At 32.2% G+C, this 21,085-nt stretch overlaps 2 protein-coding genes across 2 annotated transcripts; both read left to right on the forward strand.

Annotated features, from left to right (window-relative positions):
• The first annotated feature begins 3,187 nt into the window (after positions 1-3,187).
• Positions 3,188-6,352, forward strand: LOC131654900 (CO(2)-response secreted protease-like). The gene is made up of 9 exons (XM_058924825.1): positions 3,188-3,407; positions 3,510-3,757; positions 3,857-3,968; positions 4,067-4,589; positions 4,687-4,787; positions 4,880-5,125; positions 5,235-5,349; positions 5,418-5,616; positions 5,706-6,352. The coding sequence occupies exons 1-9, from the start codon at positions 3,229-3,231 to the stop codon at positions 6,263-6,265; spliced, it is 2,283 nt and encodes a 760-aa protein (XP_058780808.1). The 5' UTR covers positions 3,188-3,228; the 3' UTR covers positions 6,266-6,352.
• An 8,255-nt stretch (positions 6,353-14,607) lies between these two features.
• Positions 14,608-17,778, forward strand: LOC131654901 (CO(2)-response secreted protease-like). The gene is made up of 8 exons (XM_058924826.1): positions 14,608-14,849; positions 14,960-15,319; positions 15,418-15,925; positions 16,042-16,142; positions 16,247-16,492; positions 16,594-16,708; positions 16,797-17,007; positions 17,097-17,778. Exons 1-8 carry the CDS (start codon positions 14,671-14,673, stop codon positions 17,654-17,656), a joined length of 2,280 nt encoding a protein of 759 aa, XP_058780809.1. The 5' UTR covers positions 14,608-14,670; the 3' UTR covers positions 17,657-17,778.
• The last annotated feature ends 3,307 nt before the right edge of the window (positions 17,779-21,085 follow it).

Here is a 21,085-nt window from a genome sequence, read left to right on the forward strand (position 1 = left end):
CCACCAATATTGTGTGCAAATTAAAAAAAGGCTTCATATGGGCTAAAGCAATCACTACGAGCATGATTTGGAAGATTCACGAAAGTTATGATAGATTTGGGCTTTAAACAAATTCAAGAAAATCATACTCTATTTATCAAACATTTGAGATAGGGGGAGTAGCAATTTTTTTAGTGTATGTGGATGACATTATAGTAACAGGTGATGATGAGAATGAACAATAATTGTTAGGTAAACACTTAGCCAAGGAGTTTGAGATTAAGACCTTGAAAAAATTGAAGCACTTTTTGGGAATTTAAGTTACCCACTCTAAGAAAGGATGAATCTTTATATCTCAACAAAAATACATCACTGATCTTCTACAAGAGATGGGTAAGACAACGTGCAAACCTCCAATTACACCAATTGATCCAAGTGTAAAATTGGGGAACACATAAGATAATATTCTGGTTGAAAAGGGAATGTATCAAAGATTAGTCGAAAAACTTATATACCTATCACATACTAGACCAAATGTTATTTTTGATGTAAGCTTAGTCAACCAATTCATACACCAATCAAAGGAGATTCATTTACAAGCCTCGCTCTGAGTTGTGCAATATTTAAAAGGAACTTCAGGTAGAGGAATTTTGTTTGAACGAAATGGGAGTGTGAGTCTTGAAGCATATAGTGACGCTGACTATGCATGGTCAGTTGTGGATAGAATATCAACTACAGGATATTGTACTTTTCTAGGCGGGAATCTTCAGACCTAGAAGAGTAATAAATAAAGTGTTGTAACTAGATCTAGTATTGAAGCAGAATTCAGAGCAATGGCACAAAGGATATGTGAATTACTTTGGCTAAAAATGATATTAGAAGACTTAAAGATAAATAGTGATGAACCAATGAAACTTTATTGTGATGATAAATATGCTATTAGCATAGCCCATAATTCAATGCAGCATGATAGAACCAAACACATTGAAATTGACAGAAATTTCAACAAAGAAAAGTTACACAGCGATCTTATTTGCACTCCATTTGTTTCTTCTCAAGACAACCTTGCAGATCTTCTAACTAAGGGGATGAACAACAATAACTTTGAAAAGATTATTTCCAAGCAAGGAATGATAAATATTCATTCACAGCTTGAAAGTGTGTGTTGTAAATAAGTTATTTTTACTATTATTAGTAGCAATTTATATTCGGGCTTTTAGTCCATTAATTAGGCCCATTAGATTATAATAGTCTTATATTAATACTTGTAATTTTAAGATACTTGAAATATATTATTCAATTACAAACACATGTCTTTTCTAACAACCCAGTCCAATCATACCATGCTCACCTCCTGGCTTCTTCGTATACCTCATTTCCCCATCATCGTCTTCCTCCTTGAATTCATCTTCGACGTCTTTTGCTACGTTAATCATTTCGTCCCTGGATTCAACGCACGGACGCTACTATGAATATGGCGTTTTAACCCACTCATAAAATAGCCCAAATATTGCTCCTCTGATAGGCTCCCCACCTGTAACGACAATAGCTCAAAAGATTCAACAAATCCATCTACACTGCCGATTTTCCGTAAGGTTGATAGCTCTTCAAATGGATTCTTTAGCCTTCGACCACCATAACGAGCGATCAGAGATTTCTTCAACTTCTCCCATGAAAGGTTATCCTATGTTTCCAGAAACAAATTAAACCAATGGATCGTAGATACTTTTATGCTCAATCGAGACAATTTCACACGCATCTCATCTGGAGTATTTTGCATATCAAAATAAATATCAACTTGCGTGATCCAAGCTACCGGGTCACCACCATCAAACAATGGAAGCTTCACCATAAATTGTTTGATGATTAACTAGAAACTCCTTTCTTATATTTCATATTATCGGTTAACCGATGTTTTATGAATGTCCTTTAAGAAAAACTAATTTTACCTTTTTTTTCCCACTTTTTTGTCATATAACTAAATAAAAGATATATATTTCAATATATTCCCTAGCTATTAATTTTGTAAAACTACAACATTTGGAACAAAGTTAAAATATCCTAAATTTCTAGTTGTGGATAATAATAATAGAATTGGACACCATTTCGAATATCAATATACTTAATAAATTTTATCATTTATCTAAAAAAGATTTGAATTATTCCAAATAATTGAAAGGATAAGGGAAACTAATTTATCGCTCAGCTGAATAGCATGGCATTATTGTTAGAGTAAATGGTGTTTCTTTGATTTCTAAAATACTCCTAAACTTAGTGTTAGATATATTTTTGCAAAGACAAGGCAAGAAGCTAGAGTTTTTATTTTTTTTCTTCTTTTAATACGATTTTCAAATTGTTATATATGTTTCTGTTTTCTTCTTCTAAAATACTATTATTCGAATTGTGTCTGTATATAATAATTAAAATCATATATAGTATGTTGGCAATTACTATTACTTATATATATACATTGTTTTATATATTTTGAAATACCTTGTTTGATAAATCTATTCTTAAAATATATTTTGAAAAAACTTATTTTTTTAATTATTTTTTCTTATAATCTAAATAGAATTAATTATTTATCATATTAAAATTGTTAAAATAGTTTTGATAATTTTTAATAGTTTGAAATTTTAAAAAATATAAAAAAAAATTTAATGACTATGTAGGATGATATAAAGTTATGAAAGAGAAAACATTAAGTTAAAAGTTTAAAATAATTAAAACAATTAAATTTGTAAAACTAAATTTTAATAAAATTATAAGAACCTTAAAGTTTTAAATAAACAAATAGTATCAGCAAAAATTAATTATTTATAATTATAAATTGAAGGAATAAATTTGTATGGAAGTCTACTTTTATCACTTAGAAGATTTTAAAAAATTAAAATATTATCAATTTAGTAAATATCTTAATGTGGTAATTGATTTAATTTAATTTTACAAAATAAAATAAAATAAAAAATAAATTGTTCCATTTTATTTATATAAAAAAAATTAAAAGTGCTTATTTATCTCAAAGGCGATTAATTTGAGTCTAATAATATTTTTCAGGGATTAAAATTAAAATTAAACATATGCATTTATTTACTCTATGTTAAATTTTACCATTTACAACATATGATAAACTCTGATGTAAATTTGTTTTCACTATATATAGAGAAGTTATACCATGCATATTTCTCATCAACCAATTGAACACCATCAAAGCTAGTTATACTTAATTGAAAAGAGAATACTAAAAACATGAGAGGAAATCCAATTTTGTTGATATTAATATTTTACTCTCTCTTCATTTATCTTGGAGAATCAAGTGAATCAGAGAATGATGATCAAGTTTATATTGTTTATATGGGAGCTGCAGCTTCAACTAATGGAACCCTTCGCAAAGATCATGCCCATCTTTTGAACACTCTATTAGCAAGGTCCTTAACATATTACTTTTTTTCAACACTCTCTTTTATATTGCTTGATTTCATGCACGTAGTAGTAGAGAGTATATTGCTAATAACATTTCTATTATTCAGGAATGGGAATGCTTTAGTACACAACTACATACATGGATTCTCAGGCTTCGCAGCTCGTATGTCAAAAAATGAAGCAAACTGGATTGCTGAACAACCTGGAGTCGTGTCTGTGTTTCCGGATCAAACTATGAAGCTTCACACAACACGCTCTTGGGATTTTCTCAAATCACTAACTCCCATTCAAATTGACAACAGGCCATCCGATTCTTCCCACTCGTCAGACATCGTAATTGGCGTGTTAGACACAGGTCGGCTATTATTTAATTATTGATATGAACACAAACTACATAGCATACAGATGTATATAACTAGTTACTCTATCATTATTTGAACAATGAATTCTTCAGGTATATGGCCAGAATCAGCAAGTTTTTCAGACGAGGGAATGAGTCCTATTCCATCTGGTTGGAAAGGAATTTGTATGACATCAACTGATTTCAACTCATCCAGCTGTAACAGGTGTGTTGGTGAATATATACCAGTGTATCAGAGTTTATTATTTCTATGATCTATGAGAATAATAACTACATTGAATTTTGGTTTCTTTTCATTTTTAGGAAGATAATAGGAGCAAGGTATTATCCTGACATTGGTGGTGTGGAGAACACTGTCAGAGATATATATGGACATGGGACTCACACTGCTTCGACAGCAGCAGGGAAGGTCGTGAGTGGTGTATCATACTATGGTTTTGCGAAAGGGACGGCAAGAGGTGGATCTCCTGAATCGAGGTTGGCGATTTATAAAGTATGTTATGGAACTCATCCTGAATGCTATAACTCTGCCATACTTGCGGCTTTTGACGATGCTATTAATGATGGAGTTCATGTACTTTCTCTTTCACTCGGTCCGGGTTCGAAATCCCGGCCTGCCTTGACAAACGACGTGATTGCAATCGGAGCGTTCCATGCAGTGGAGCGCGGCATTATGGTGGTTTGCTCTGCTGGAAATGATGGAAATGTTGGACCGGGAGACACTACCGTTGTGAACGACGTGCCTTGGATATTTACTGTTGGAGCCACCACCATTGATCGTGATTTTCTGTCCAATGTTGCCATGGGTAATAAAAAAGTTATTAAGGTACAAAATTGACTAATTGCAAACCATGAGCCATAAATTGTTGCTAATTGTTATTATCTTGATGTATGACTCATGCTTAGCAATTGTTATTCTTCAGGGTCGAGCTATAAATCTCTCTCCGCTTTCAAAATCCGCAAAATATCCATTGATAACAGGAGAAGCTGCAAAGGCAACTACCGCGGACTTAGCAGAAGCAAGGTACGTAAGAGACATTTATTTTGAATGTATTGATCATAAGCAAAAGACTAGAACTGAAAAATTTAAAAATTACTATAAATTGTGAAATGCAGGCAGTGTCATTTTAATTCATTAGATAAAGATAAAGTCAAGGGAAAGATTGTCCTCTGCGATGGTACAACTGATCATCTTTCAACCGGTTACAAATTTCTTGCAGTAAAAGAGGTGGGGGGATTAGGTCTTGTTCATATTACTGACATAGATATAGCAGAGGCAAATATCTATGAACTTTTACCAGCAACAACAGTGGTAACACCAAAAGATGCATCCTCAATTCTAGAATATTTGAATTCAACAAGGTAAATATTTTAAAGCTTTTCACTTGTTGATTTTCTTAAGACCGCAAGCAAAGTTGAAAGATTATCATTAGTTAATGTAATTGTATTTTTGTATATAATTAATTTGAAGCAATCCAGTGGCAACAATTCTACCAACAATTTCAGTGATAGATTACAAGCCTGCACCTATGGTGGCAAGCTTTTCAAGTAGAGGGCCTTCAACGCTTTCTAAGAATATTCTCAAGGTAATAATATAAATAACTATCATTTTATACTTATTATTAAACATTACCAACTTTTTTTTTCTTTGCAGCCTGATATTGCAGCACCAGGTGTTAACATTCTTGCTGCATGGACTGGAAATGACGCAAAAGGGAGAGAACCTCCGCTATATAACCTTGAATCAGGGACTTCCATGTCATGTCCACATGTTTCAGGCCTTGCAGGAAGCATTAAATCTAAAAATCCCACTTGGAGTGCCTCTGCAATCAGATCAGCCATCATGACCTCTGGTTAGACTTTTCTTTTTGATATAAAATTTAATTCTTGATATGATAATACTTATATAGTAACTTATCAACTCATATATTTTTAAATGCAGCAACTCAATTTAACAATATGAAGACTCCCATTACAACAGATTTAGGGTCGGTTTCCACACCTTATGACTATGGAGCTGGAGAAATTACACTGAATAGATCATTCCGTCCAGGGCTAGTTTACGAAACCAGCACAATTGACTACTTAAACTATTTGTGTTACATGGGATACAATACAACCACAATTAAAGTTATCGCAAGAACCATCCCTGATAGTTTTAGTTGCCCTAAGGATTCGAATCCTGATCATATTTCCAATATCAACTATCCTTCCATAGCAATCTCCAACTTCATTGAAAGACAAATCGTGAATGTGAGTAGAACTGTTACGAATGTTGGTGAAAAAAATGAAATAGTCTACTCCGCCATCATTGATGCTCCTAGCAGCGTGAAAGTCCAATTGATTCCAGAAAAACTCAATTTTACCAAAAATAGCAAAAAACTGAGCTACCAAATTATTTTCTCCTACACTTTAATTCCATTGAAGGATGATCTGTTTGGATCCATTACCTGGAAAAGTGGTGATTATGAAGTTCGAAGTCCTTTTGTATTGGCCGTCTAGTTAAATGAAAATAAATGATGAATAAATACAAGTTGAGCTATGGTAGATGCCAACTCTTGTGGTGCTTATGTTATATGTACTATTTTATTATAATTTTAAACAAAAGAAATATGTGTTTGTTTGTAAAATTACTATTATTGTTGTAATTCTATGTCAGAATGCACTATGAACAACACATTAGCCCCAAAATTAATCTCAAAATCTATATTACACCATAGTCATGCAGAATGCTCACCTGTTCACCAAAATTGAAAATAAGGATCTAGATCAATCAATTGAAGGAAAATAAATATGCTACAATTAAAAATAAAGTCAACGCCAATGTTTATGCAGGTTTCCAAATTCTAAATACTAGTGTTATCACCTGAAGTTCATCAATTTTTTCATTCAACTTTGAAATTTTTAAACACTGCGCTGATGATTCCAAATGATTGCAACCTCCTATGAAAAAGACACGTCTAAGCATATTAGAAAAGTAGGAAAATACACAAAAGTATGTGCATGTTAATAAAGGAATAGTACCTGTTTATTTGCATGCTGAGACAACAACTTTTTCTGCAACATCTCCATCTTTAGTTTCTCTATTCAACTGTCAGACACATAATTCAAGGAAGATTAAATACTAAAATTACAAGAAAAAATAAAATCAAGATTGAGATTTAGCCACAAGTGTGTTAGAACAGAGTGATCTTTAGTTTGAACTGGTATCTAAATCAATAGGCCATAACTGAGAGAACAGAATAATCTCCCTTCCACTTGATAATATCTTATACACACATTGAAGGAGTAAGATAATGTAATAAGCAATAAATAATTTTCATTTTCTCTAGCACTGAGATTTGTAGCTTCAAGACTTCATGTACATAGTTAGCTAAGTAGCAATGCTGTTAGTCTCCTTTTAAATGAAACTTGTAGTTATCCGTTTTCTTTGCTTGTGAAACCATTCGTATATGTGTCCCTGATGTTCCCTATTTAACTCTGCACATAGATATCAAGGTTCTTTTTAAATGCAGAATTAGTAAATTCACAAAGCTGGGCATATTCTTCATCATTTTTGCTTTCTCATGAATTCGTATCCAATGTGGGATCTTCAATTCAGGATTGAAGAATTCTATGAGCTTTTGCCATTGAAGATTGGATTTCCTTCATTTATCTGTAATGTCTACAATTTACACTATAGTTTTTGTTATTGTTATGAGTAGCTAACCCCCCATTGCTAGGGGGTGATCTTGATTCTGAATGTGATAACTTTATTTCTTTGATTCAATAACAATTTGGTTTTCATATAATTGGTTTGTTTTACATCTGTTCTTTATGCCTTAACCGTCGGACAAACGGATAATGAATTTGTATGAATAAATTTAGCTGGACAGCAAATTGTTCATTGACATGAGTAAGAACATAGGCTAATAATTATCGCCTAGGACTAGGGATATTTTATCTTAACCGGAAATTCTTGGTATTGGAATGCTTGATCATGATTATAATTATCTATGGACATAGTAATTAGGTTGTGAAGTCAAAGATCTTTTCACTAAGGCCTTAGGATTAGATATTCTTGAGAACCGGTAACCAATTGTGAAACTATGTTATTGCATTGAGAAGGATAGTTGTTACAGGAAGAATCATTCACCGACCCCTAGCAATCTACTCATCTCTGTTCATCGTTCTATTATTCTGTATATTTACTTTATTTGCAAAACCAACCAAAATCCCTTTTGAACTTTTGTTTAATTGAAATACTGATAAAACTCTGTATCGTCAAGCAGTCCTTGAGATTCGACATTCGGAGAATTTCCCTTTATTACTACAGAGGCAAAATAGTACACTTGCTATTTTACCGATCAATAGGCCATAACTGAGAGTACATAAAAGTATAGTAGAGAACAGAATAATCTCTTTTTGATTGTATTGTGAATGCCTGGGCATAAATTTCAAAGCACTTTTACCATATCATCCAAAGTGAATGATGCATTGAACGTACGGAAGACTTTTGCTGTAAATATAACAAATCAACTAACAGAAAAATACTAGCAACTTTTGATAGAACGTCTTTTAATAGATATTAACTACAGCCTGTGCTATGCTTTCTCGTTTCATGTTCTGAGTTCTATACATTTAGGTTGTAACACAAGCCACTGATGTATGACATTGTTTTCCTTGTCTGTGTGCTTTCAGTCCTTATAGATTGAAATTTAACACAATATTAAGATGGAATTAGTACACTTTTGGAATATGGTCATATCTTGAATCATAAATAATCGTCAAAACAAGGAATTATTGCACTCACAAATAGACATAATGGTGATAGATAAGCTCAGACTGTTTCCCTTCCACTTGATAATATCTTATACACACATTGAAGGAGTAAGATAATGTTATAAGCAATAAATAATTTTCATTTTCTCTAGCACTGAGATTTGTAGGTTCAAGACTCCATGTACATAGTTAGCTAAGTAGCAATGCTGTTGGTCTCCTTTTAAATGTAACTTGTAGTTATCCGTTCTCAGCAAATAAGTAGCAACAACCATGGTTTTAAATTGCGGTCCGCAACTGCAATTGTGGCCGCAATATTGCTGATGCGGTAGTCTCCGCATCCGCATCGGGCCGCAATTGCGGTTTAATTTGTAATCACACGTCTAACAACACTAGAATTCGCATCAAACACCTTCACCCATGTTTCTTCACATATTTTCATCATAACTCAACCACACAAAACCAAAATATCTATCATTCATGAATTCATTTTCATGCAATATCATTCATATCCATTGTGGGATCTTCAACACACATGATTGAAGATATCGAGCTGACTCTCTGATACTACTTAGGATTTGTATAGTGTCTAACCTAATTCAACTCCACAAAATAAGCTTGTAAAAATTGGAATATAAAAGCAAGCACAATTAGAAGTTGAATTGTTAATTTCTGAATGCACGAAGCTGAGATCCTTTTAAACTTACGAGAAGCCTCCACAGCCATTTGAAGTCGACGGAGATGTTTTCCGATCAGAGACGGAACCCTTTTTCGCTCGCAATATTTGAAACAAAAGAGAAAGGGAAGAAATCTTATATATACTGTTCACGTCACGTGCGACTCATTTCTAAGAAAACCCTGCGAAATATTTATTTTATTCTATAAATTGCAATAAATGTCATAATTTAGTGACCAAAAAGTTTGATTTTTAAGTAAGAGAATTCTTTTGTAAGAGAAGTAAAATAGAAAAATCTAAGATGATTTCTTAATAGACCCTGTAGGTTTCTCATGCATCACCGAATTGGCAAAAATGCTTTCGTGTTTCTGTAGATGTATTGAGAAAATCTCAAATTAATTTTCTAATTAATTAAGAAAATTCAAAATTAATTAAGTGTAAAAGCGTGAGATTTTTTTAATTAATTGAAAAAATCTCAATTAATTGAAAATTTTCAAATTCATTATGTTTTAACCTTTTAAAGATGCATCTACGAAAATTAAATACAATTTTTTAGATTTTGCACAGTACATGAGTCATTGGATGCTATCAGTAATTGTCAAATCTAAAGTGCAACTATATCTTTTTATTTATTATTAGTTGTATAAGTATTCACTATTAAAGATCTATTTGTTTTTTTTTTTCCTTTTTCTATGTTTTTTTATGGTTATGTTTTTTTTTCTTTTTGTGAATATATTTTTCAATACAATAAAGAAAACTAGAATTAATAATTTCTAATGGTTTTTGGTGTCTATTAGTAGGGGTAGAAATAAGTTAGGCCGAGCTAAGATTTGTCAAGCTTGAATCTGACCTGTCAAAAATTTAAAAGCCTAAGTCAGGCATGTAGCCTATCAAAGGCTTATTTTTAGGCCTAAACTTGATCTTTTCGAATGCTTGTTTGGCCTAAGAGCCTACATAAAAGCCTATTTTATTTGAGCATTTTGTAAATAAAAAATTTAACTAATGTTTAAATAGACTAACAAATTAAAAGATCAACAAGACTAGATGCTTATTTGCGTTGACTTATTCAAGTTTACCTATTAACATAATTTTTTTGATACTATTTGTTTGAGGGAACTTAAGAAAACAACTTATGACATTGTTCATAAAGTTTTTGCAATTGATTTTTATCCGTACTAAGCTTGATTTTTGTATTTGAATTCAAAGTATGAATACAAGATTATATTAATAATAAAATTATTCATATATATATATATATATATATATATATATATATATATATATTTAAGTAGGTTAGCCTACTAGGCTTAAAAGATTTTTTGTATGGCCTGTGGCCTAACCTTTTTAGCTAAATAGGGTTTTAAAAAAGTCTAGGCTTTTTCTATTTGAAAAAAAGTCTGGCCTGGCCTGGACCTATGTAGGCTAGACCGTAGGACCATGTTAGTCGGTTTGGCCTATTTCCACCTCTATCTATTAGTAGTAGTAAATATGATTATCGTATTTACAATTTTTTTTAATTTCTATAATTTATATGAAACTAAGAAAATCATACATGACTTTAGAAAACTAAATGACATAATATAAATAGGTCTGACCCTGTGTAAGTGCAACAAAGGCATTAGCACAGGGCCTCTAAATTTGGAGGGTCTCATCTTATGAAAACAATATCTTTTGTGTAACAACAACGTGTTTATTGAGAATATTCAGCGTCCATAAACAAATCTTTGTCGTCTACTTAATGATTATCAACGTTCAAGACACTACCATTATTGATTCGTGTGAAAACATAAAAACTTTCATTATAAAAGCATTCTGAATATTAAAAATTGATAACGAAAATATGAAGCGCTTGAAACAATCTACATCCACCACTATATATATCTTCTCCTCTTTCTTGTTAAAATGTTTTCCATGAAAAGTTTTCTATGATGGATTCCAAGAGCAAAAAATTATCTAAGTTTAAGGTTCTATGTTCTTAAATATTTATTTGAGTAGAAAATCATTTATATATCTATCCTTTTTTTATTTATATCAGAAACAAATGCAAACAAAAGCAATTGAAACATAATTCACTCTTGCTTAAAAGTTCATGAATGATTCACAATTACAACTCATAACAATTGAAAACACTTTTGATAGGGTAAATATTTCCTTTATCGTTTTCACATGGATTAGTAAGATATTACCGGCGTTCTGCAGTTAAATATGTTTTGAGTGAGGGTTTTGAAAGAGTTTATCAACATAAGGTTTAGATCGCATGAAAATAAAGCAAAGACGCTAAAATAGAATTTTTAAACGATTTGAGAAAAACGTGTCAAGATTAGGTTTCCTTAACTTGCTTCATATATATTCAATTAATCAAGCGTATGAACTTATTAATGATTAACACAATCACGTATCCCCTCGATAATGTTTATCCCTAAAGAAATATCGTAAATATTATCATAATAACCATTAGATGATTTCTCATGCCAACAATCAACATGATAATCTTAAAAAAAAAAACTTGATACAAATGATTATCGATTCACAAACCTATATCTAGAGTTTGTTTGTTGATAGATGAATATCTTTAGGTCATGGTTCGAAACATATCTCTCAATAGTGATTCAAAACAACAAATAGAACACAAACAACAAGGTATTAACCATATAGTAATCATCAACCAAGTTCGTACAAAATAGATCAAAAGAAATACATGATACACAAGTTAACTACCTCTAATCTTGACACAAAAGATGTTTAGCTTTCCATAGCCATGGAAGCTTCACTAACAAGTAACAAAAGAATATTAACTCAGTGGTGGAGTCAAAAAAATTATGCAGCCCGAGCAAGTTTTCATTAAATCTACAAAATTTGATGATATTTTTTTAGCATAAGTTTTTTATGAGAACATGACACAAATCATTTGAGATAATGTTAACTTTGTTTTGGCTTTGTAATGAGTAATTGGTGAATTGAATTGAAAACAGAAGTAACAAGTGGAGCATATATTGAACTGAAAGTTCCAAAGAAAACTATAGATAATATGATATAAAAGCATATACATTCATTCAATTCAATTGCATAATAACTAAATAGGATAGAAGGGGCGCTCTTTGATACTAAACTCGCTATTATAGATATTCTACCACCAATTTTATATTATCATCTCCATCATATTGTCATTCTAATTTAGTGCAAATAACCTGTTTATGTTTTAACTTCAACATAAAAAAATAACAAATAGTATATTAGTCATTCTGTTGCAACATAAACATAAAATAAAAGAGAAGAATATCATTCATGAGCAACATCATTAGTTGGGAGCTCATTCAAATAGAAGTTACAAACAACTTTTTTCCCCAATACTGTTTCAACAATCGTCGGAAGCTTGTTAGTCTAAGTTATGAACAACTCTTGACACCGTTGTTTCACGCTTGTTAGCGACACAAATGGTTTCTGCATCACCTCAGTATCATTCACATGACTTGAAAGTTTCGTCCTTTTATACTTACGATGATTCAAATCAAGATTTGAACCAGATTCACGAGACATATCCAACAAGGGTATAGGAGCAGTATTACTGTTTCAAAAAATCAGTAGTAATCACCAAGCTGCCACGCATCAAGAAACTCGAAAAAGATTTCAAAACAGATAAACAAAAGAACCTAGTTCAGTCATTCCATCGAACACTTGGCATGCAAGTACAAACAGTAAATATGTTAAGAAATTTGGCACCGATTAGCAAAACAGAATAGAACAACAATCCTACAACATAAATCAAAGAAGAGAGATGAAGAAGATTGTAACCAAAATAAAACTAAATTCTCAGTGGAAGTTAGAAACCGAGTCATTCTCAAAATCAAGAGTTGGGTATACGATTTTCTCCATCAAAAAGCCGCATTCAGAATAAATTGCTTTGTCCGCAAAATCGCAAAATCACGTTTAAAAAGCTACTTTGTTGTCGGACGAAGCCTGGGCGGCTGCCCTACCTGGTCGGGCGCTGGCTCTGCCACTGTATTAACTAGCATCAAACTCAAAGATGAAGATGAAAGATGTTTGGAAATCTTCCTAAAATCTCTCAAAGTTGTTTTTCTTTCCTCTCTATTTTGTGCCTGGAAAGTTACAATGAATGCACCGTGTAAATATCACTTCGTAGATGTCTGTTGTTGCTTCTCGCATATATAGAGAAGGGAATAATTGTGTTGATTCTCTTGATAATATAGATCTTAATGTTATAGACTCAATTTAATTTAGTTCAAATACCATTATTTTTTAGGACAGATTTTGAGAGGGTCTTGCTCTAGTTCTGCTCTCTATTCTAGAATATTTTTTTAAAATTGCTTTATTAAAAAAGTTTTGCTCTCTATTCTAGAATATTTTTTTAAAATTGCTTTATTAAAAAAAATATTTTAAGGAGAGACTAAAACAAAAGAATCTTTATAATGTAGAGAGGAGATCCAATTTTTTTACCGTGGATTTTTTAAATTTTGCCTAAATGATAGGGAAAATAATAAATATTAACCTTAATGTATATTTTAACACATGTCTTAATTATTAATTTTTTAAATTACAAAATTTAGAATAAAGTTAAAATATCATAATTTTATTGTATTGGTCACCATTTCGAAAAACCAAATATATCTAGTAAATTTCATCCTTTATCTAAAAGAAGTATGTAAATTATTCCAATTTCCAAATAATTGCAAGGATAGAGAAACCAATTTATTGGTCAGGTGAATAGTATGGCATTACAGTAAGAATAAATGGGATTGCTTTCATTTTTAAAATACTCCTAAAATAGATATCTTTGCAAAGATAAGGCATGCAGCTAGAGTTTTTCTTCTTCTTTTAAAATGTTATTTATATTGATATATATATGCTTTTGTGTTTTCTTCTTCAAAAATACTATTATTCGAATTGTGTTTGTAAATAATAATTAAAATCATATATAGTATGTTGGCTACTACTATTACTAATATATAAATTGTTTATATAGACTTGGCTTGTATTTGTATTGTATATTATATGTACACTAACTACTTGCTACCTCCTCAATTAAGAAACAAAAATATCATATGCTTGCACCCAATTAAAACAATGATTGACCTTGATTAGTTAATAAATTTCCCAATGGTTAACAAATTTACCATTAGAATTTCATGTAACCGGTATATACATTACAATTTTACTATTTTAATGTTTTTTTATTATTTAAAAAAACCCGATGTCTTTATGTAAATACACTTTTTTTTAATTTTTTAATTTTTATTGAACATATTTAGCTTATATTTTTCACTTTTCAGGGATTAAAATTAAACATTTATTTACTCTATTAAATTTCAACCTATATGATAAAATCTAGTTAAACTTGGATGTATATTTGTTTTCTCTATATATAGAGGAGCTAGGAGCTACCATGCATATTTCTCATCAGCCAATTGAACACCATCAAAGGTAGTGATAATTAATAGAAGAGAATACTAAAAACATGAGAGGAAATTCAATTTTGTTGATACTAATATTTTACTCTCTCTTCATTTATCTTGGAGAATCAAGTGAATCAAAGAATGATGATCAAGTTTATATTGTTTACATGGGAGCTGCAGGTTCAACTAATGGAACCCTTCGCAAAGATCATGCCCATCTTTTGAACACTCTATTAACAAGGTCGTTATGATAGTAAAATCATATTACTTTTTTTCAACACTCTTTTATATTTGGTTAAATTTCATGCACGTAGTAGAGAGTATATTGCTAACTTTTCTATTATTATTTAGGAATGGGAATGCTTTAGTACACAACTACAGACATGGATTCTCGGGCTTCGCAGCTCGTTTGTCAAAAAATGAAGCAAACTGGATTGCTCAACAACCTGGAGTCGTGTCTGTGTTTCCGGATCAAATTATGAAGCTTCACACAACACGCTCTTGGGATTTTCTCAAATCACTAACTCCCATTCAAATTGAGAACAACCTCTCCAATTCTTCCCCCTCATCAGACATCGTAATTGGCGTGTTAGACTCAGGAATATGGCCAGAATCAGCAAGTTTTTCAGACGAGGGAATGAGTCCTATTCCATCTGGTTGGAAAGGAATTTGTATGACATCAACTGACTTCAACTCATCCAACTGTAACAGGTGTGTTGGTGAATAATGGTGTATCAGAAATTTTTATTTCTATGATCTATGGGAATAATTAATAACTTGCTTGAATTTTGGTTTCCTTTCATTATTAGGAAGATAATAGGAGCAAGGTATTATCCTAACATTGATGAGGATGAAGGTGCGGAGAACACTGTCAGAGATACAGATGGACATGGGACTCACACTGCTTCAACAGCAGCAGGGAACACCGTGACTGGTGCATCATACTACGGTCTTGCGAAAGGGACGGCAAAAGGTGGATTTCCTAAATCAAGGTTGGCAATTTACAAAGTATGTTTTGATGGATGTTATGGCTCTGCCATCCTTGCGGCATTTGACGATGCTATTAATGATGGAGTTCATGTACTTTCTCTTTCACTCGGTCCCCAATCGAGGCTTGCGTTGACAAACAACGCGATTGCAATCGGAGCATTCCATGCAGCGGAGCGCGGCATTATGGTGGTTTGCTCCGCTGGTAATGGTGGACCGGAAGATTCTACGGTTGTTAATGACGCACCTTGGATATTTACTGTTGGAGCCACAACCATCGATCGTGATTTTCTGTCCAATGTTGTCTTGGGTAATGACGAAGTTATTAAGGTACAATTTAAGTTCTTATCTCTAATTACTAAACATGAGCCACAAATTCTTGCTAATTGTTATTATCTTGATGTTTGATGATGTACCACTCATGTTTAGCAATTGCTATTCTTCAGGGTCGAGCTATAAATTTCTCTCCTCTTTCCAAATCCGCCAAATATCCATTGATAACTGGAGAAGCTGCGAAGGCAACTACCGCAGACTTAGCAGAAGCAAGGTACGTAGGCGACATTTATGACAGCAAAAATTTTGAATGTATTGATCATAAGCAAAAGACTAGTACCAAAAATTTTAAAAATTACTAAAAATTGTGAAATGCAGGCAGTGTCACTTTAATTCATTAGATAGAGATAAAGTCAATGGAAAGATTGTCCTCTGCCGTGGTACAACAACTGATCATCTTGTAACCGGTGACAAAATTGATGCAGTAAAAGAGGTGGGTGGATTAGGTCTTATTCATATAACTGACAACGAAGGAGCAGTGGCTGATAACTATAAAGACTTTCCAGCAACAGTGGTAAGACCGATAAATGCTTCTGCATTACTCCAGTATGTCAATTCAACAAGGTAAATAATTACGATCATTTTTACTAGTAATTTTATATTGTTGGTGCATGTCCAATTTTCTTATAACTTAATTGTATTTTTTGCATGTAACTAATCTGAAGCAATCCAGTGGCAACAATTCTACCAACAATTATGGTCATGGATTATAAGCCCGCACCTGTGGTGGCAATTTTTTCTAGTAGAGGACCTTCTCCACTTTCAAAGAATATTATAAAGGTAAATACTTATATCAATATGGATTGGATTATAAATAACTATCATGAATGTACACCACTAAATATGATCATCAATTCTCTCTATGTAGCCTGATATTGCAGCACCAGGTGTTAACATTCTTGCCGCGTGGTTTGGAAATGACGCAAAATATACTCCAAAAGGGAAAAAACCTCCGCTATATAACCTTGTATCAGGGACTTCCATGTCATGTCCACATGTTTCAGGCCTTGCAGGAAGCATTAAATCTAAAAATCCTACTTGGAGTGCCTCTGCAATCAGATCAGCCATCATGACCTCTGGTCAGATTTTTCTTTTTGATGTAAAATGTAATTCATGATATGACAATACCTATCTAGTAACTTATCAACTCATACATTTTTCAATGCAGCAACTCAATTTAACAATATGAAGACTCTCATTACAACAGATTTAGGATCGGTTTCCACACCTTATGACTATGGTGCTGGAGAAATTACACTTAATAGATCATTCCATCCAGGGCTAGTTTATGAAACCAGCACCATTGACTACTTAAACTATTTGTGTCACATGGGATACAATACAACCACAATTAAAGTTATCGCAAGAACCATCCCTGATAGTTTTAGTTGCCCTAAGGATTCGAATCCTGATCATATTTCCAACATCAACTATCCTTCCATAGCAATCTCCAACTTCATTGGAAAAGAAAGCGTGAATGTGAGTAGAACTGTTACTAATGTCGGTGAAAAATATGAAACAGTCTACTCCGCCATCATTGATGCTCCTAGTGAGGTGAAAGTCCAATTAATTCCAGAAAAACTCAATTTTACCAAAAATAGCAAGAAACTAAGCTACCAAGTTATTTTCTCCTCCACTCTAACTTCATTGAAGGGTGATCTGTTTGGATCCATTACCTGGGACGATGGTAACTACAAGGTTCGAAGTCCTTTTGTATTAGCAGTCTAGTTAAAAGAAAATAAATGATGAATAAATACAAGTTGGGTTATCGTAGATGCCAACTCTTGTGGTGCTTATGTTATATGTACAATTAATTTAAAACTATTTATTATAATTTTAAACAAAAGAAATATGTGTTTGTTTGCAAAATTACTATTATTGTTGTAATTCTATGTCAAAATGCACTATGAACAACTTCTGATGAACAACTCATTAGCCCCAAAATAAATGTCAAAATCTAGAATACACCATAATCATGCAAAATGCTCAACTGTTCATCAGAATTGGAAATAAGGATCTACATCTATTGAAGGAAAATAAACTATGCTTCATGCTCATTCTTTATCAAATTTGATTAAGCGAAGAATACTATAATCAATATTAATCATAACAACTGAAGAAGTCCGTACCTTTTTCATAGGAACATCCTGCCGCTTGCACCAGGTAGTTAATCTTGGACGTGCCAAGTGCCACCGTTTTACGATCTTATTTTGTATGCATATCACGTTGCAGTTTCCCATTTTCTGTGCTGGTTTGTGTAATCTTGATCTCTATCCTGTAAAGATGCTAAAGAAGATGTATATTCAAAATCATAAGCAAAACCCTTGTCGTCACCGTCGTTGTCCATAGAATCATGAGTATGAGAAGTTGAATTGCTAATTTCAGAACGCAATTGATTACTCTTCCACGAAGCTGAGATCCTTTTAAACTTACGAGAAGCCTCCACAGCCATTTGAAGTCGATGGAGATGTTTTCCGATCAGAGTTGTAACCCTTTCTCTTCATTCACACGGCAAACCACTATTTTTTCGCTCGCAAAGTTTTAAACAATAGAGAAAATGTAAGAAAACCCGCTGTATATATTCTTTTTCCATTCCTATTACAATGAACAAATGTGATATTTTAGTGACAAAAATGTTTGATTTTTAAATAAGGAAATTATTTTGTTGAAGAGATAGAATAGCAACGCAATTATATTTGTTACTTATTATCATTGTCTTAAAAAATCGGACCGGACATCAAATCGGTGAAGGTACTAGGTCACTGATTTATTGGTCGAACCATTGGGTCACTGGTCGAACCGCATGACTAAACCGGGTTAAAACGGATAACTATCACTTAAATTATATAGGTATAAAATATGTCGAACAAGATGATTCAGTTTCTATAAAATATAACTAGCATTTAAATTTTTTGAAAATATCATATCACAAGTCCATAATTTAAATTCAAATTTTAAGCATATGTATCACACATAATAAAATAGTACAAAATTACAATGTATAATTACAAACAAAGTTTAATCGCAATATAATATAATTGAATAATTTATAACAAAATAATTTCATTGTCTATTAAATTTAATTTCAAGAAAGGAAAAAATGTTTCAATGTTGGGATCTCCTTCTTCAATAGCAAAATCATCGATAACAAAATCAATCGTATATGCAATAATTTTTATTTTTTTATTTTATTTTTTATTTTTATTTATTTTATTTTATTTTTTATTTTTCATTAAAATAATTAAAATGACGTCGTTTTAATTTTTTAAAATAAATAAAAAATAAAAAAATAAAAAATGCATTTAAATCGCCAGTTCAGAAAAACCGCCGGTTTTCCCGGTTTTGACCGGTTCGCACCGGTTCAATGGCATTTCCGATCCAACTATTAAACCACACTGGTTACCTGGCCGGTTCCCAGTTCGACCGGTCCGATCCGGTTTTTAAAACACTGCTTATTATATTATTTTTGAGAATTTCTAACTAGATCCCATGAACCTCTCACGCACCACTGTATTGACAAGATTGTCCTCCTTATTCCATAGATATACCTCCAGAAGTATTTTTTTTATATTTACGAAAAAATATTCCGTAGATGCACATAGAAAACACATTGTAGATACACTTGCGGAATAAATCCAAAATCAGCAAAACAACGGAAAAAGAAACATTTATTGATTAAAATCAGCATTACATCAAAATTTCAAACAGAAAATTAAATACTACATCTAAGAAATTACAACAGTCAAAATAATTTCATCTGATCCACACTCTTCTCCTCCCCATTCTTCGTTTTTTTTCTTCTTCAACTCTCATACTCTCTCAACCTTAAAAATCAAACTTCCCCAAAGCTTGTTTTCTTTCTCTCGAGCTCGGCCGATAACATCCACATCAACTATCAACACATTCTATCAAGTTCAAAACTCAATTTAATCGGTAAGTTTTCGACTTTTTGAGTTATTTAAGAGTATTTGTAATATAGAGTTAGAATTCGATTTTTAGGTGCAGCAATGATTGGATTGTTTTAGAAATATAGTCGTGAGACAATGAAAGTGTTGTTTGATGTGTTAAATGACGTTCAAGCCACCAAATTGGGGTTTTTAACCCTCTGCAACAGTGACCCGACGCCATTATTGGATTTTGTAGGTTTGAGAAACTTTCGTAGATGCATATACGGAAGAGATAAACGTTAGGTCATTCCATAGTTGTATCTACAGAATATAGAAACATCTTCTTTTTTTTGAGTTTTTCTAAATTAATTGTGTCTAATTCGACTTTATTTGTATTACGCAGACATTAAAGTCGACCAGGAAGATTGCACAGCATGCATCAACATCAACAGCAAAACATAAGTTTCATATTCAAACAAAATAAGGCCCCAAAAAAAGCCTAGCCATCAACAGTAAAACATAACTTCTTTGATGTTATCCAAGATAATTGAACTCTTCCGGAGCATAGTCGACCAACATTACCATGTGTTGTATGATGAAATTAGATCCAGTGCAGATCAGCTACAAAATTTTACTAATAACTTATGTTAAACGTAATTTAAAACAACTAAAACTTTGTAGTTGTTATGCACTGAATCTATTTTCATCATACAACATGGTAATGTGTTGGTGCTCCGAGAGAGTTCAATTATCTTGGATAACGTCAACGAAGTTATGTTTTACTGTTGATGTTAGTTAAGCTTTTTTGGGGGCCTTATTTTGTTTGAATATGGATTAAAACTACTAGTCTCATCAGTCTCAGTTTGAGACACTTTTGAACACGTTCCGTAGATGTACCTACGGAAGAATGGCTGAACTGAAATTCATTGTATTTTCCCACTGTTTACTACGGTTGTTTACGTTTCTGTAGATGCACCTACGGAAAAAAACCAATATTTTTGAAAAATAAGGTGCTTCCGGATGTACATCTACGGAACTAGGGGGCATAAATGAAAATTCGCCAGGTGACTGAGAGAATCATGGGGTACATTGAAAAATTCTCTTATTTTTAATTGTATTAATTAATAAAATATAAAACTTGTTAGATATTCTAAATGAAAATTAAAATTGTTTAACAAATCATATAGTGAAGTGAAACCCATTGTGAGTTTGTGAGTTTGACGTGGTTTTATATTTTTGATGCGGTGGAAAGAAGACGGACTAATAAGGT

Source organism: Vicia villosa, linkage group LG3 (assembly GCF_029867415.1).
Source record: "Vicia villosa cultivar HV-30 ecotype Madison, WI linkage group LG3, Vvil1.0, whole genome shotgun sequence".
Lineage (NCBI taxonomy): Eukaryota > Viridiplantae > Streptophyta > Magnoliopsida > Fabales > Fabaceae > Vicia > Vicia villosa.